General features: G+C 43.1%; 1 protein-coding gene across 1 annotated transcript in view; it reads right to left on the reverse strand.

The window, feature by feature from the left end:
* LOC144596517 (spermatogenesis-associated protein 7 homolog) overlaps positions 1-18,521 on the reverse strand; it is an 87,943-nt gene that overhangs the window by 25,069 nt on the left and 44,353 nt on the right. The window contains exons 6-10 of the mRNA XM_078404905.1: positions 15,613-16,082; positions 14,334-14,358; positions 12,306-12,373; positions 8,705-8,782; positions 6,494-6,551 (exon numbers count right to left, since the gene is read on the reverse strand). Coding sequence (XP_078261031.1) covers positions 6,494-6,551; positions 8,705-8,782; positions 12,306-12,373; positions 14,334-14,358; positions 15,613-16,082 — 699 coding nt within the window. The remainder of the gene's footprint in view (positions 1-6,493; positions 6,552-8,704; positions 8,783-12,305; positions 12,374-14,333; positions 14,359-15,612; positions 16,083-18,521) is intronic.

Raw genomic sequence — 18,521 nt, forward strand, 5'->3', positions numbered from 1 at the left:
ACTCTATATATAACGTATAAAGGAAAATAAAGCATGACTGCTATTGTTTGTGAATTTAACACCTGTTGTGGGGTTAATCTTGTAAATTGGTTCGTAATAAGCAGAGCTTATTTTGATATCTACTTCCATCCTACTGAAGTTCTGAAGTGGAGTTTATGAAACATAGTTTAGTTTAGTTTTGTCTATTATTGTCACGTGTGCCAAGGTACAGAGAAAAGCTTTATTTGTTGCCTGCTAGCCAGTCAGTGAAAAGACTGCATGATTACAATCAAGCTATCCACAGTGTACAGATATAGGATAAAGGGAATAATGTTTAGTGCAAGTTGAAGTCCAGTAAAGTCCGATTAAAGATAGTTAAAGGTCTCCAATGAGGTAAATGGTAGTTGGTGAAGGATAGTCCAGTTGCCTGATAACAGCTGGGAAGAAACTATCTCTGAATCTGGAGGCATGCATTTTCACACTTCAGTACCTCTTGCCTGGTGAGAGAAGGGAGAAGAGGAAGTGGCCGGGGCGAGACTGGCCCTTGATTATGCTGGTGCCTTGTCGAGACAGCGTGAAGTGTGGATGGAGTCAATGGAAGGTAGGTTGGTTTGCGTGATGGTCTGAGCTATGTCCACAACTCTCTGCAATTTCTTGCGGTCTAGGATGGAGCTGTTCCCAAAGTGTGATGGAACCCGATAAAATGCTTTCTATGCGCATATGCTCTGATATTGTGTTTTTAGCAATGTTTAATCAATGATTACCTTTTACCTCAAAGTATTGAATTGCTTTCCCCATCTCCAAATAAGGACAGTTGGTGGCAGGCAGGAGCAACAGAGGGAGGTGAAGTGTAAGCAATAGATGGGACAGGGATCTAGGGCGAGGAATGTGTGGGGGATGTGGTGGAAAAAAACATGGTGATAGGGGGCTGGAGGGAAAGGTGGGAGTAAGGGAGTGAGTGAGAGAATCAGGGTAGATAGAGCCATACACTGTGGAAAAGGCCCTTCGGCCCAAATTGCCCAGACCAACCGACCAGATAGGAGAAGAAAGGGACAGAGGGTGTGTGAGTTAACTGAACTTGGAGAATTCAATGTTTATGCCATCGGGTTATAGATTACCCAGGCAGAGTATGAGATGCTGGTCCTCTAGTTAGAAACATAGAAACATAGAAAATAGGTGCAGGAGTAGGCCATTCGGCCCTTCGAGCCTGCACCGCCATTCAATATGATCATGGCTGATCATCCAGCTCAGTAGCCTGTACCTGCCTTCTCTCCATACCCCCTGATCCCTTTAGCAAAAAGAGCCACATCTAACTCCCTCTTAACTATAGCCAATGAACTGGCCTCAACTACCTTCTGTGGCAGAGAATTCCACAGACTCACCACTCTCTGTGTGAAGAAAGTTGGCCTCATCCTGGCAGTGGCTGTGCAAGTGGCCGAGGATAGGCAAATTCCAAGTACAAGGCCTTTATGGGCTTTGTTCGAAGAATGCTAAGGAATACTCCAGGATTAGTCAAAAATAATTATTTCTCGGAACCAACAGGATATAACAGGGAGCAGTGAGCAGGGAATCTATTGGCACTGTTTAAACATTGTTAAGTTACTGTCACTTTGGTTAATAGCCACAAGTGCCAGATGTCAACCTTCAGCTGGTAATGAATGGCAAATAGTTAGAAGGTAATGAAGGTAGTGAAGCAGTGGAAAGCAAGCATACAGGAAACAGGGCACACTGAATCACAACATCTGAGTAACATGTATCACTTCATCAAATGACAACTCTCCAGCAGGAAAACAGACGAGGTCAAAAGTACAGTATCGTGCAGCGCGGAGTCTGAACAAATAAGATAAATGTCTGGTTGACAATTTTTGGAAGCTTTAATTAACGAAGCACAACAGATATGCAGGTCGTCAAAGCTTTAAGTTATTCAATACCATGTGCTAATGAACCAACAGTGTACAGCAAGCATTTGAGCATAATAATATAGACAGCTTGACCCCCAACAAGTCCAACAACTAAGAGGGAAACAAATTAAATAGTTAGTTCCGAATCCTGAGCAACAAGAATTCCTACCCATTGTAATTTAAACATGTAACGTAAAATGCATGAAAAATATGTTTGCAGATTGCTGAGAAACTGCATTATTAAATGAAAACATGGATAAAAATGCTTCAGGATAGCAGTTAATTTTCTAATCTAATTGCCTGGAAATTCATCTTCAGCTGCAAATACTTTTCTTATCAACATGCTAAAAAATTCAAAGGCAGTATACTGAAACTGACATATTGTGTAGCGATTGTAATGCTACCTTCAGGGGATGCATTTCTTAGTGTAAATACCTAACTGATATCTTTGCCTCACTGTGTTCGGCTGACAAATTTCTAGAATGGCTGGGTGGAGAGGATTTGCTTGAGAGTTGTGGAATGCTAATACCCAAAGATGGTCTCACCAATCTGACTTTGGAATGGAATACTTTATTGGCAAAGTAGGCCGGCTCCTCCTTTGCTCTCTCCCCGCCTCCCCGCCACCCCGCTTCCTCCACAGCGGTTTCCCCACACCGGGGCCTCCATTGTTCCTCCTCCCCCCCCCCTCACGGCAGTCCCCCCATGCCCTCATCGACCGCTGACCGCAGGTCGACCTGTGTTCTGATGTGGCTGTTTGTCCACCAAGGACCAGAGAACCGGAGAGGAGGGTGGTGGGAGCCGGCGACGGTGGACGCAAGAGCAAAGGGCTGGTGAGAGAGTGAACCAGGGTCTTACCCTCTGCGCCCTCAAGGTTGGCTGCGGGAGGCATCCCAGGGGTGCAAAGGCTGAAGGTGGCCGGGCAAGGAGGGAGACAACAGTTCGCTAGACAATCCGGACGGAGGCGACGGCTGGAGGCCTGGGGCACACCTGGATCGGGCACTGCTCCAGAAGACCGAGTCCACTCCAGAGGACCGGACTGGACTTTGAAAATGGTGCCAAAACCTGGTGATGCTTGCAAGTGGTCTCAGTGGACTGCTTCTATACACTTTGTACTAATCTTGGGATTGTACGGCGATTAGATATGGCAATACTTTACTGAACTGTATGCAAAGAAGCCATTCCACTGTACGTCTGTACATGTGATAATAAAGAACCATTGAACCAACGCTACACTCCAATGCTATAGTGGAACAGTGACAGCCCCCCCCCAGCATCTCCTCCTCCCTCCTCAGTATCAACCCCCCCTCCCCCCACCAGCATCACCCCTCCCCCATCACAGCATCACTCCTCAACAGCACCACACACCCTGCAGCCCTCACAGCATCACCCCCACCCCAATGGCCCAGCATCCTCTCCTGCCCAGCATTGCACTCCCCAGCCCCCCCCCCCCCCCCTCCAGTTTAAATGATTATTAAGGGTGTTTTGACCCATTCTTCCATATTTCGTGCCCCTGCAATTTCTCCACTTATGGCTGTTTAATCTGTACATCAATTTATTAAAGTTGATAATAACAACATGCATTATATAGTCTATAGATATCATAAAACAAATGCACATTGGGAGCAGAGTAGGCCACTCAGTTTCTGGAACCATTTAATAAGATGACGAATGAGACACTAAAAAGATTACGAGTTGTTTAGAATGGTGAACTGAAGTGATAAACAGTTGGATGTTTAAGGTCGTCTCTACAAATTCAACAGATATGATGGGCAGGAGGCAAGGACAATGAGAAACCTCTCATGCTTTCTGAATAAAACGGTCTGATTGCCTGGCACCCCTTCAACAACTTAAAACATGTGCTCTCTTCAACGCTGGAACATGACAGCCACAGTTTATACCATCTTCACTAAAACAGCTCAATAATAGAATGCACAGGAACAGTCCCTTCAGCCCACTGAGTCTATGTTAATCATCAAGCATCCATTTACTTTAATCTTGATCCCACAGATGGGTCCTGACCCAAAATGTCCTCTATCCTTGTTCTTCAGAGATGCTGCCTAACCCACTCAGTTACTCTTGCACATTTCCCCAAACATGACTTCTTTCAACCAGAGGGACTAGAGTAAGAAGTACCAACATACTTCAATTCACATCCCAGCCTGACTTGGTTCCTTAATCTACACTAGATTAAAATCTTGAAACTGCAAATTTGAGTAAGTGTTGCACAACCACATTCTCAAGGACAATTACATATGGTCAAGGATTGCTGGCAAGTTGCTGGGAGGCAATAATTAAAGGTAACTACTTTCAGCCTTGGAGCTCTGTGAACAGAAGTGGGATCAAAGGAAAGAATTTACAGTCAGCCATGCACAAATATCCCAGGCAAACATCAAATACCTTACTTCCAGGGCAACTAATTATATAAATTTGCCATGAACGTGACCAATTGAAATGAGGGGGCAATTGAATATGTAGCTCTGACCAATGCATAACAACTGAAAATGGTCATGAACGTAGCAATCACGCATCCCAGATTATTTATGTGCATTCAGTGCTAAAAGGATTTATACTCCATTAGCATACTTTGCCGCAAGAACTTTCTGCAGATGTGTTAATAATTCTCCACAGTTGCCATGATGCACTCATTGTGCGGTCGTCTACCTTACATCAGACAAGTGGACACAATGCTTGTCAATTCAGAGACAAAGGTTAATACCTTACATCTGTCCCGGTGGCACAGCGTTAGCTCTGCACTGCAGGGATAATCCTGACCTCTGTGGAGTTTGCACATTGTCACAGTGGGGTTTCCTTCCAAAGATAGTCCCAAACTGCTGGAGTAACTGAGCGGGATAGGCAGCATCTCTCGGTAGAAGGAATGGGTGATGCTTCAGGTCCAGACCCTTCTTCAGACTGAGTCAGACTCTCCGTTTGAAGATAGGTCTCGACCTGAAATGTCACCCATTCCTTCTATCCAGAAAGGCTGCCTGTCCCGCTGAGTTACTCCAGCATGTTGTGTCTACCTTCGGTGTAAACCAGCATCTTCAGTTCCTTCCTACACATGGGTTTCCCTCCAGGTACTCCAGTTTCCCCCTACTTCTTTACTGGTAGGTTAATTGGCTACTATAAATTACTGCTTGGTGTAGACTAAAGATAAAAAGAATTAAAGGGAAGTTGATGGCCACATGTGAGGTGAAATAATTTCAAGACCAAAGGAAAATATGAAGAGTAATCAGATTAGTGGCCCTTTGCTGCATGTGGTCAGCTGTTTTTTCAATGCACATGGACATTCCTTTAAGTATTTTCCCTAATTTTATATGCCATGATATATTACACACTTTTTCTGCCTTCCCAATTTCCTTTTTACCTTTACCCCAGCACCTCAGTCCTCGTTTCTGCAGCATTGAACTCTCAGCAGCTTCCCTTTTATGCCTCATGCTAACTATGCTCCTCAATAACGAGGTGGTCTGGTTTTGGGAGTTAGCTGAAGGAAGGTCAGTGGAAGGGTCCCGACAAAAACGTCACCATTCCCTCCCCAGATGCCATCTGACCTGCTGAGTTCCCCCAGCACTTTGTGTTTGCTCAAGATTCCACCATTTGCAGTTTTCTGTGTCTCCTTTGGGAGTAACCAGGTTTTCTTACAAAGAACATATTTACTCTGCACCCTTACGATGTCTTCCTTGAATATCTTCCATTGTTCTTGCACTGACTTGCCTACAAGCAACTGCTTACAGTCCACATTGGTGGGATCATTTCTCAGAATGACCTATAGTCACTCTTTTCCAAAATACAATACAATACAATATATCTTTATTGTCATTGTACAGGGGTACAACGAGATTGGGAATGCGCCTCCCAACTACTGCAAATTAAACTATTATGCTAATTGAAATTTCCTATTAATTGTTTTTGGACTTAGAAATTTGCCTGCAAGTTTACTCTTCCAGCCCCTCAGAGTGACATTGCAAATGTTATAGTTCCTTTATCGCTGTTTCGTTTGATTTATACAATCTCACTTGTTCTCTAACATTGGACTCTCATGTATTCATCCAACATCAAGAAAATGCAGGGATAATCGAAAAAGGCAGCCAAGGACCAAATTATTTTGACACACTCAAGCCCACAACAGTGCAGCTGCAAATACGTAGAAAGAAAATCAAGGTCTACCCTGGAAGAGTTGCTAAGTAAAATTTAATGGTTGAATTTTGTTTCACTTGAAAGTAAATCTCATCATTAAATTTAAACCGTTGGCATGGGTGTTCACTTCAGAAATTCACATCATGGCATTGCTTGCGGTCGACGGTTGATGAGAGCGTGAAGGGACCGCCGTGAGGGGGAAGGGGAAGAACAATGGACAATTGGGGAGGGGGTAGAACAAAGAACAATAGGGACCCGGCATGGGGGAACCACTGTGTGGGGGGGGGGGGGGGGGGGGGAGAACAAAAGGAGGAGCCGGCGTATTTGTAACTTTGTCAGCGCCGTATGTGGCTGCTATTTGTACACATTGGGTATGCAAGCAAATTTCACTGTGCCTCGTCACATATTACGATAAAGTATCCCATTCCATCCATTAAACTAATTTTACATCTTGCATAGCCAGTTCAACAGTAGTTTACCTCATTAAGGTGGTATTTGTTTCTTTCAATGTGTCTTTGGAAAACATTTTCCAGGATCCTGTAAAAGTATGGAGAAAAAAAAGAGCTATTTAATTTAATATTAATTACAATTGCGCAATTGTTATTGCGTTGTTGGGGCCTATTCAGATGCAGCAAGTAAGATTTTCATTGTTCATTTGCTGGAACATATGATAATTAAACACACTTTACATTAAGTAAAAGACAAAGTGCTGGAGGAATTCAGCAGATGAGGCAGCATCTGTGGAGGGAAATGGACAGGTGACATCTTGGGTTGGGAATCTGATGGAGTGGAGGGGAGAAAGCTGGTAAAGAGGGGTGAGGGGAAGGGGTGAGGCAAACAGTCAACCCTTCTCTTTGTTTCTCTATGTTTCTCCTTGCCTCTCTTTACCTGTTTTTTTTAAACAAGAATTCCTCCAGTACTTTGTTTTTTTACTCAAGATACCAGCATTTGTAATCTCTTGTATTTATTCACAAAATGCTGGAGTAACTCAGCAGGTCAGGCAGCATCTCAGGAGAGAAGGAATGGGTGACGTTTCGGGTCGAGACCCTTCTTCAGACTGAATCTTTTGTGTCTTCTTTGCACTTTACATTGCTCTCATAGTGTCAAAGGTGCAGAGGCGATTTTGGTGGTAAAAATGTTGAGAAAGTTGTTAATATCATGTATGTAGAGTCTGTGAATGACCAGCTACACTAAGACCCCAGGGATAGCTTCAGTGCCTTGGGTAGTATTTAATCACAGGTTCTGTTCATTCTCTAGTCTACCTCTAGTATTAGGTTGAGTATAAACTTGTGTAATGTTAGGCCTGAGAGTCCACAACACTCACTTTGAATCTAATGAGCTTCATATCAATTATGGGCATGGAGCACACCACCCCTTGTCAATGAATCAATACTCTGTTGAACATTACTTAAAATTAACGCTGAGGATCTCAAAAGCACAATATGCACTCTTGATGGGAGAGATTTCAGTGTCCTTTACGAAGGTTGACATGTCCAACAACAGTATAAGTCATAGATTCATACAGAGGATAAAGAGGCTCAAAGGCCACCTAGTCCATGCCAACCATCAAGCACCATTTACACTAATCCTACACTAACTTTATTTTATTCCATACACATACCCACCAGCTCCCCTCAGATTTTACCACTACACTTACCTATACAGTAGGGTCACCCTTGATCAAAATCTTAATGGGACTCATCCACATTGTTCCTATAACTACAAGGAGATGCTGTACTCTGGCACTACTTTCTAATTTTCCAAAGCATTCCCAATAGTCTGTGAGGTGTAAGTCAGGACTGTAATAGAATGTTCACTGAATGATTGCACCTCCAGCAATACTCAGGAAGCTCAATACCTTCAAAACAGTTACCCTCTCACCACTGGTGCTTTGTAATTGCAGCCCTTCCTATCTTCAGGATAGACTGCATGTACTGACCTAGGTTTCTTCGGCAAGGCTTTCAAAACACACAAACCCACAATTAGCAAGAAGATCAAGAGCAAAGGACACATTGGGACGCCATCACTACCAAATGCAAGCTGTCATTGCAAACTATCCCAAATTGGTAGTGATGATAATGAAAGAACAGCAATTTTCCATCTAAATTCAGGAACTCTCACACCAACAGAACCATTGAGTACGTGGACTGCAGGTGTTCAAGAATGAGCTACACTTTCGGACAACTTACGAGGGAACTTTCCTGGATGCTCACTCTCTGTGAATCAATAAAAAGTTGGACCAAGTCCAGTTGAATTGATGCTCCATAGATTTTAGGACCAAATAACACAGATAAATGGATATCTCCAGAAGTACTGATGGACCAGTGGTGTATCTACCACCACATTCAAATCACAAGGAAAGCACTGAGTAAGTATATTTTGTATGTTATACTTTACCAAAAGTTAAAATTAGCATGCATGATGAAATACTCAGATTGACAGAAACAGATGAGCAATCAATATTTTTGTTAGTTAGTTTTCTTCTTGGGAGAGAACCTTGTCCACCAACGCATATCATTAGTGTAGGAAACAGGGTGCACGTGTCTGGACTAAAGATTGTCATATTTGGTGCATGGCAGTCCATGTCTTTAATTCATAGCTGGAAGATTACTCCGCTGGAACTTAGTTACATTTGTAGCTGACAATTACAATTGTAAAATTGTAGCTGGAAGGAAATTATATTAACTTACTTGTTGGAATGATAACCTCTGATCAATATATCATCTGTAACTTCTCTGAGAAACTGTAAATATTTCAGTTCGTTATCCCTGAATAAAAGCATGATATAAAAAAGCTTTTATTAATCTATACACCAATTGATCAAATTGACATGGCATGACATGACAAATACTGTATCCAGTATGGGCACTGCACTTCAAAACGAAAGACTTATATATTCATCAAATATAATACCAGGGCTAGAAAAATGTTGACCAGCCTTCCCCTGTTTTGAGATCATTTACTCTGGCAATTTGAAAAAGCCGAGTCCAATGTTTTTTGCAGTCCTGCCGCCCATATTGATTTAATGTAAATGTTCACAGTGCAGAATTCAAACATATACATATTTGCACATTGTTTGTATAGAACACAAGATATGAAACTGCCTTAATATTTTTTTTAAATTAAAAATTAATATTCCATTTACCTCAGTAATTAGAAAGAAATAGATTTGCCTTCTGATTTTAAAGGGCACAATCTTTCATTGTTTTTGATACCAAAGGCACATTATTATGTCATAGAGTCATAGAGTTGTACAGTGTGGAAACAGGCCCTTCTGCCCAACTTGCCCACACTGGCCAACATGTCCCAGCTACACTTGTCCCACCTGCCTGCATTTTGTCCATAATCCCTCCAAACCTGTCTTATCCATGTATCTGTCTAACTGTTTCTTAAACGTTGGGATTGTCCTAACCTCAACTACCTCCTCTGGCAGCTTGTTCCATACACCCACCACCCTTTGTGTGAAAAGGTTACCCCTCAGATTCCTATTAAATCTTTTCCCCTTCACTTTAAACCTACGTCCTCTGGTCTTCGATTCACCTACTCTGGGCAAGAGACTCTGTGCATCTACCCGATCTACTCCTCTCATGACATCACTAGCACCATATTTCCTTTCTGCTCCACATAGTAGAAACTACGGAAAAGTTAAAGGAAGTTGACTTTGAAAAACAGAAGAATTAAAGAGGAATATTTCTGTGGAGGAAATGACATCCTGTCACATCTTTGGTGAAACTCCATGGAAAAAATGCAGTCCACGATGTCTTTCCTGAACAGGTTCCTAATATTCCTCATGTGTGATCCAAAAGTAGAGCAGATTCTAGAACATTTACATGGATGAACAAATGCAAGAAAAGCACAGGATATGTGAAGAGATGAAGGGACAAACAGAATTAACATTTCAAACTGATGATCTTTTGAAAGGATGTCATTTAACTTTGAAACATTAACTGTGTAGGTGGACCATATTTCCTTAATCCTAGTGGTGATTGCAGGCAGTGCTGGATATTAAATTCTGGTGTTGACATGCTTGGTTTTACAATCTACTAGACCGAGTGGGCCCGTTGGGCCCGTCCTCGTAGGGTTTCCATTGTAACCGGGATGGGAGGAAAGGGGGAGGGTTGGGGGAGGGAAGGGGGAGGGAGGAGGGGAGGGAGGGGGGAGGGAGGGGGGAGGGGAGGGGGGGAGGGGGGAGGGAGAGGGGAGGGAGGGGGGTAGGGGTGAGGGAGGGGGGAGAGGGGGGGATGGGAGGGGGGAGGGGGGAAGGGAGGAGGGTAGGGGGGGAGGGAGAGGGGAGGGAGGTGGGTAGGGGGGAGGGAGGGAGGGGGACCTCCCCTTTTCCCAGTACCCCTCTTTCCCCGTTGGGCCCGTCCTCGTAGGGTTTCCATTGTAACCGGGAGGAGGGGAGGGCGGGAAGGGGGAGGGAGGGAGGAGGGAGGTGTGGAGGGAGGAGGGGAGGGGAGGGAGGGGAGAGGGGAGGGAGGGGGGAGGGGAGGGAGGGGGGTAGGGGGGAGGGGGAGGGAGGGGGGTAGGGGGGAGGGGGAGGGAGGGGGAGGGAGAGGGGAGGGGGGAGGGGAGGGGGAAGGGGGGAGGGAGGGGGGAGGGAGGGGGACCTCCCCTTTTCCCAGTACCCCTCTTTCCCCGTTGGGCCCGTCCCCGTAGGGTTTCCATTGTAACCGGGAGGGGGGGAGGGAGGGTGGAAGGAGGGGGGAGGGGGAGAGGGGTGGAAGGCTGGAGGGAGGGGGGGAGGGAGTGGGGGAGGGTCGGATGGAGGGAAAGAGGGACGGGTGAGTTAGGGGCTGAGTGGTGATGGAGGTTGGGATTGAAGGGGGAGAGAGTGGGGATGGAGGTGGGAAGGAGGGGGGATGAAGAGGTTGAGGGGGGAAGTGGGACCTCCCCTTTTCCCAGTACCCCTCTTTCCCCCACCACCAAGCCCCCACCGCAACGACCCCTGTTGTCCCCCTCCCCAGTCCCCATTCTCAGACCCTCCCCATTCTCTTGGAATAAAAAAATACTTAAAAAAAAATAAGTGCTTTTTAATTGCTTGTTTTGAAACATTCGCGGTTAAGTGCTTTTTAAAAAAACATTCGCAGTTAAGTGCTGGTTTTGAAACATTCGCGGCTACTTAGTGCTTCTGTCAGCTGCTTTTCAAAACAATGTTGCAACCATCTCACACAAGCATTGGGAGGATGGGAGGGAGGGAAGGGGAGGGAGGGAGGAGGGAGGTGTGGAGGGAGGAGGGGAGGGAGGGGGGAAGGGGAGGGGGGAAGGGGGCGGGAGAGGGGAGGGAGGGGGGATGGGATGGGGAAGGGGGGAGTGAGGGGGACCTCCCCTTTTCCCAGTACCCCTCTTTCCCCGTTGGGCCCGTCCTCGTAGGGTTTCCATTGTAACCGGGAGGAGGGGAGGGAGGGAAGGGGGAGGGAGGGAGGTGTGGAGGGGAGGGGGGGGGGAGGGGAGGGGGGAAGGGGGGGAGGGAGGGGGGTGGAGGTGGGAAGGAGTGGGGAGGAAGGGGTTGAGGGGGGAAGGGGGGGGAGGGAGGGAATAGGGGCCCCATGCTGATCTGTGTATGTTAAGTGACTCGCACAACTTTAAAAAACTGGCAGTTGCTTTTCGCAACAATGTTGCAACCATCTCACACAAGCATTGTGACGTCACAAGCTGAAGACCTTGAAAAAAAAGGTCAGAAAAAAAATTATGTAAATTTAAAGTAGTAAACACCCAATAGCAGCCGCTTGTCCATCGCGAGCTGATCTCTCATTGGTGCACGGGTGCCATTGTGACATCACGCGCTGAAGCCCTTCAAGAAAAGGGTTAGAAATGAAAAATTTAAACTTTAATATCTCTCTAGCTTTAAAAAGGTAGCTTCAATTTGAACGAAAGTACTTACAATAGTTGCCCATGTTAATGGTGAATACGGCGGTACAAAAATCGTAGCGCTTTGGTGTACCGTCTGGGAGGAGTAGGGTTTGGCCCCTTCAAGAAAAGTGTTAGAAATGAAAATTTAAACTTTAATATCTCTCTAGCTTTAAAAAGGTAGCTTCAATTTGAACGAAAGTACTTACAATAGTTGCCCAGGTTAATGGTGAATATGGCGGTACAAAAATCGTAGCGCTTTGGTGTACCGTCTGGGAGAGTAGGGTTTGTAAGTTATGGACAGAAACTCTTCGGAATCTTTGCGTACATACACATATACATACGGAATGTTGGACCGCAGAGTTTTAGTAGTATATAGATTATATGGCCAATTGGGAAGTCATTGTTAGACATTCTGTATTGATTAAAAATCTGCCTTACCATGCCAACACTGATTTTGCTAAAGGTGATCTTTGCATTTTCTTATCCAGTTTTGTCGGACTGCATTGCTGCATTTAGAAACAAAAAAAAAATCACAAATAATATAATCCATTAAAAAAATCACAATAACTCTACCCTGTGGAAATCTAAAGAGTTTAAGTAAGTTAAAAAGAACCTAATTTAATCATTATAAAAATGGCCAGTAGAAGTCTACTTTTTACCTTCTGGGAAAATTATGCCAATCATTACATGAAATATCACCTGGACATTGCAGGTGGGAGTGCTCCAGCAGTGTATAAGCATCTTGTTCTACAGCATCTGCATCCTTTAACCTACAGCTTAACTTTAAAAGGGGTCACTCAATATTAATCATTTAAAAATTGTACACCTAGAGTTGGTTGCAGTGCATGTAGAATGAATATCATTTTGATAATGAGAAATTCTACCATGTAGAAATCTACTTCATTTCATATCTCTTCATATCTCCCACCCACTGCAAGAAACATGCCAATGTAATACAAGAAGTGTCAAGCTTGCTGCAGGAGCTGTAACAACATCTATCAAGACTGGAAAGCAGAAGTATTGTTATGTTCGCTCGTTAAATCTAGATGGTAATTTGGTAAATGTGTGAGCATTGTTATGAATGCTGCTCTCTCAGATGCTACAATTAAACCTCAACTCAGAGAGAATGCCGAAAGAATGAAATAACCATTTGTGATTTTTTTAAATACCGATATAGAAGCGTTGAATAGTATAAAACAGGAAGAGGACATTTGATGGATCTTTCAGAGAATGATACATTTGGTCCTACCCCTCTGGTCTTTCTCTCAATCCTTGTCATTCCTCCAAGTACTGGTCCAATTCTCTTCTGAAGGCTAACACTGAATTTGTATCCTGTGAACATTCCTTCATAGATTGATTCCAAATTCTGTGTTAAAGGGTGTCTCCTTACTGCATTCCTTGCTCTTACTATCTCAGGGTTAGAATTCTCAAACTGCTAATTCAAGCAAGTCCTTCATTTTCTGCAGTGGTACAAGGTGCACTGAACCATGCATCTTATCATTTGTTGCTGAGTGATTTGCTGTGGCTCTCTGCTACCATGGGAAATGAATAACTGTGGAGATTGCCTCAATTGGTCTATGGCATGGACAAACACTCAGAATTTTCGTTGGGGAGTAGCTTCTTGAATCAGTTCTCACAGATTCTCACAACTGAAATATCAACATTAACAAAAGCTGACCATAACATGAATGAGACAGCAAGGGTTTTAGAGCTTATTTTTTGTTCTGTTAGCTGAATGTGCCCTTGCCATCTACCAACAGCACCCTGGCCTCCATCACTCTCATGAAATGTATTCATCTAAAAGTGATTGGACCACTGTCCATGCCAACTCTTAGACCCAGCCCATTAATTCCATTTACCCATTTATTCCCCTGAAACACATTTTCTCTCTCTCACACCCCTCCAGTCTACTCATGTCCTCCTATCATCTACCTGCAACAGGGGTCATTAATTGTAATAAAAAAGGAATCAGCCAACATTTCTTTGTGATGTGAGAGAAAAATGGAGCCCCCAAGGAAAACCTACACAGTCACAGGGAGAACGTGCATACTCCACATTGACTGCTACCGAGGCAAGATTGAATCCTGGGTTAGTGAAGCTGCAATGCAGCAGCACTACTTGCTGCACCACTATTCCGACTTTGTCATTAGTTTTTCAGTAAACTTTCAGCTTTTTGACTTTCTTCTCTCTATGGCATGTAAAACTTTGGCAATTTAATTGTCGGCAATGTTGTTTAGCAGACAAAAAATTGCCATTTGCCCCAAGCTAAATGCACAATTTGTTGGTATGTACGTTGTACTGCTTTTTCAAAAACAAGTTTAATAGGTTTCAATCATACCAAATTTGGAACTGGAATACATCGAGTGTGCAACCAAGGATGAATTGTGCAGTCATGTTACAGATAAAACATCAGAATGTCAGTACTTGTAGTTGATATTGTTTGGCACTGTCTACATCCAGATTTACCTGGACAGGGGCTTTGTCTGTAATCCTGTGGAGAAAAATATGAGTTATTAGAAAGATGAATTTTGAATCTTATCATATTGGGATACAATTTCATGATAGCTCCAACACTAAACACGTGAAAGACATAACAACTTGTTTTAAGTGTTTCCCAGTCCCATGTAGATCCAATACATTTCCCCTGCCTTGTCTTTGCTTATTAGCGATTCCTTGACTTGACATGGTCCACTAATCTTCTTGAGCAATGATCTGATCTTGTGAGCCTTAGCTGGACATGCCTTAGTCTTATTAGTCTTCACAGTCTCCACCATAGCGACCACAGTCCCTTACATCTTATTAACCTTTGCTGGCCCTATCCTCCACCCTAGTCTTCCCTTGCTCTAACCTGTCCCATCAGCCTTCCTAGGCTTAGTCCACCAACCTTTGCTGAACCACAATGCCCACTAGCACTGCCCTGGCCTTATTTACCTCAAAAGTCATCTCTGACCTTCATTTGCCTCACTAGCTTTTTGATTTGGCAATACTAGCCTTTCTTCGCCCCAGATTTGTCCTGCTGATCTTTGCTGATTCTTGGCTGGCTCAAACAGCCTTTCCTTACCTTGACTTACCCCACAAGTTATCACTAGCCTTCATCTGAGAAGTTAATTTATTTAAAAGTAAAATACACCTCCACAATTTGTGTGAAATCCTCATTTTTGAATCCATAACATGCTAAAATTTTGGAAGGCACCTTGTTGCTGAGCTGAACAGCGTGTTGGGTTAAGGATCTTGGATTTTTTTTTAAATCACCCTTTTCAGAAAAGGTAACATTCCATTGCTGCATTAATAAAGCAAGCATACTTAGCACCTTTGAAGATTTATTAATGAGGAGAAGGCAGATCAATGAAATCACTTCAAAGTACTTGCTGAAAATACTTTCACTACCTTCAAATCTTATTTTCCTCAAATGTCTGAGGACACATAGATTAATTATTCTAAAATGTCATCATCCGATCAGCCAGCATGATTTTTCAAACATCTTAAATACACAACAAGCAAACCCCTGAGGCTGGCTGATAACATGGGCTCCACTAAACAACGGCAGTGGCTGAATACAATGGGTATCATTATAGGGTAATCATGCATCATGCCAATGATTGGAATGGGCAGTCTGCAGGTCCAAGAGAATTGTCTTATAAACTGCCCACTCAGTAGATTGGCTTCAGATTCCTACAGACTATCTGAACATTTAAAGAACCTGTCAAAGCCTCCTTAAAGGGAGCTCTCACTTTGAATAACTTGCCTCTTTTTGGGTGCTTTATAATAGAGGTACTTTGAAAGGAACGACTTTGATGCTTTCTTTAAGATTCTTGGAGTAAAACACTGATTTTCTTCTGTAAACCAATTGGAATGTTTAACAAGGATGTCTCCGCAGAATGTTTTCTTTTGAGGATCTTGAAACGGCCTGTTTGTCAAGGGTTTGTCAATGAACTTGACTGATTGGTTACAAGGAATTATAGATCTTCCATAGTTACTCATTCCGTAGTCTATAAGATGCGATGAACCTGAAGTGATAACATCTTGAATGGTTTTTTTTGGTCTGGTGTTGACTGAAGAAACTGGCTTTGAGATTTTTAGAGGAAATACATTTGAGAGATTTATTTCTTGTGCATTAATTTGTTCTGACGATAGGTTGCCGTGGAAGATATTTGTAGATTTTTCTGGATTGCCTTTAATTATCTTCATTGAAGTCAGTTCTTTTGCAGAAGGTATCTGGTCAATGAAAACAAATGAAAATAAATTAAAAGGGAATAATATTTAATTGAAGTAATGTTATATTTACATTAAACATTACCAAGAAGCACTCCTACGTTTTCACCTACGTTTTTTAAATGCTTTCGATTAAATCCTTTTAAAGCATATTAATATCCAATGATTACAGTATTACCCATGTAACATTGAATTCTCCAAGTTTTAGTAACACTTCCCTGTGCTTCACCCTGTGCTTTCTACCACTATCCTGCCTCCCCTTCCTCTTTCCCCTACTCCCTTCCACCTATATTCCTCCCTCTCGCTTCACATTTTATTCCTCTTTCCTTATCATACACCCCTTTGTCTCCTATTTCATCTTTAACCTTCGTTCACCCATCTGCCAATCAAACACTCCTCACTTAAGGTCATAAGGTCATAAGGGATAGGAGTAGAATTTGGCCATTCGGCCCATCAAGTCTACCCCCTCATTCAATCATGGCTGATCTATCTCTCCCTCCTAACCCCATTCTCCTGCCTTCTCCCCACAATTTCTGACACCTGTACTAATCAAGAATCTATCTATCTCTGCCTTGAAAATATCCACTGACTTGGCCTCCACAGCCTTCTGTGGCAAAGAATTCCACAGATTCACCACCCTCTGACTAAAGAAAATTCTCCTCCTCTCCTTCCTAACAGAACATCCTTTGATTCTGAGGCTATGACCTCTAGTCCTAGACTGCCCCACTAGTGGAAACATCCTCTCCACATCCACTTTATCCATATTAAAACTGAGGTGAGAAGGAACTTTTTCACCCAGAGAGTTGTGAATTTGTGTTATTCTCTGCCACAGAGGGCAGTGGAGGCCAAATCACTGGATGGATTTAAGAGAGAATTAGATAGAGCTCGAGGGGGCAAGTGGAATCAAGGGATATGGGGAGAAAGCAGGCACGGGTTATTGATTGTGGATCATCAGCCATGATAACAATGAATGGCGGTGCTGGCTCAAAGAGCCGAATGACCTCATCCTGCACCTATTTTCTATGTTTCTATGTTTCTAAGCCTTTTACTATTCCTTATGTTTCAATGAGGTCCCCCCTCATTCTTCTAAATTCTAGCGAGTACAGGCCCAATGCCGACAAACGTTCATCATAGGTTAACCTACACATTCCTTGTATCCACCTATCACTCATCAGGCTTCGTCCTGCCCCCACCTGTTTTCCAGCTATCTCTCCCCTCCTCACTACTATCAGTCTAAATAAGGATGTTGACCTGAAGCATTGCCTTTCCATATTCTCCAGTGAAGCTGCCTGACATGCTGAGTTACTCCAGCACTTTGTGTTTTTTTTTGTAGTAAACCAGCAATTACCAGGTGTCTTCCTTCTGTCACCATTGCAAGTGTGTGTTTACTTTTCTGATTTATCTCTACCTTCCCACTACTGTCTGGGGGCCTTATATATATATATATATATATATATATATATATGACTCACACGAATGGTTCCTGCCCTTTCCCATTTTTTAGCTTCTCTATAACAGATTCTAACTTTTCATTTTCTAAGCTGAAATCCTCCCTTTCTATAGCTTTTATTTCATTCTTTACGATCAGGATTATCTCTTCTTTGCAATTTGACACTTTTTAAGGATATTTAATTTTCAATTACTGCTCTGTGACAGCTATTAATTTATCCAGTTATAAATGCAGATTACATTTCTAGGTTTTGTCCATTCCTTCAAGAAGTCCGGTTATCACATGATATTTTTTCTGCTTTGAACAATCGCCTTGATCCTTCTCTTTAGCTTTCTAAATTCCCAAATCCAGAATTCTCCTCCCCACTATTTAGTTTGAAACCTTATTTACCATGCTAATGAATCAGTTTACATTACAGTTATAAAATTGTGACTTCAGTTTACAAACTTGATCTTGTACAATTGTTTACTATGCTACAGTGTCAGAAATGCGACCAGAAGAATGAGGAATGAGACATAAAATATTGTTCCTTCAAATTGATGCAATGGCATTTCGCAATACTATTCTGAAAAACAAGGTGGTTCTCTCCAGTGTCCTTGTCAATATTTACAAGTCATCTAACATTAATGGAACAAATGTTCTGGTCAACATCACATCATTGTATATCATCTGTACATAAATTGGTCATCATATTTCTCTGCATTAGTGGATGTTTTCGCTCGTGGGAGAGTCTAGGACTGGAGGTAATAGCCTCAGAATTAAAGGACTGTGGCGGATCAGGCCACTCCTTGGGTCAGCCCCCTCGTTACGTGACGGACAGGCGAAAGGGGTTAAAAGCCAGACCAAGGGAAGGCGTATCTTATCCCTAGGAGAACTACGCTGTGGGCAGGAGCTCACAGCCTAATAAAAGAATCTTACTAAACACTGCCTGGCGTCTTGCCTTTTCTCTGGCCTCCGCCAGGCCACTACATTGGTGACCTCGACGGACATCA

Source organism: Rhinoraja longicauda, chromosome 9 (genome assembly GCF_053455715.1).
Source record: "Rhinoraja longicauda isolate Sanriku21f chromosome 9, sRhiLon1.1, whole genome shotgun sequence".
Taxonomy (NCBI): Eukaryota; Metazoa; Chordata; class Chondrichthyes; order Rajiformes; family Arhynchobatidae; genus Rhinoraja; species Rhinoraja longicauda.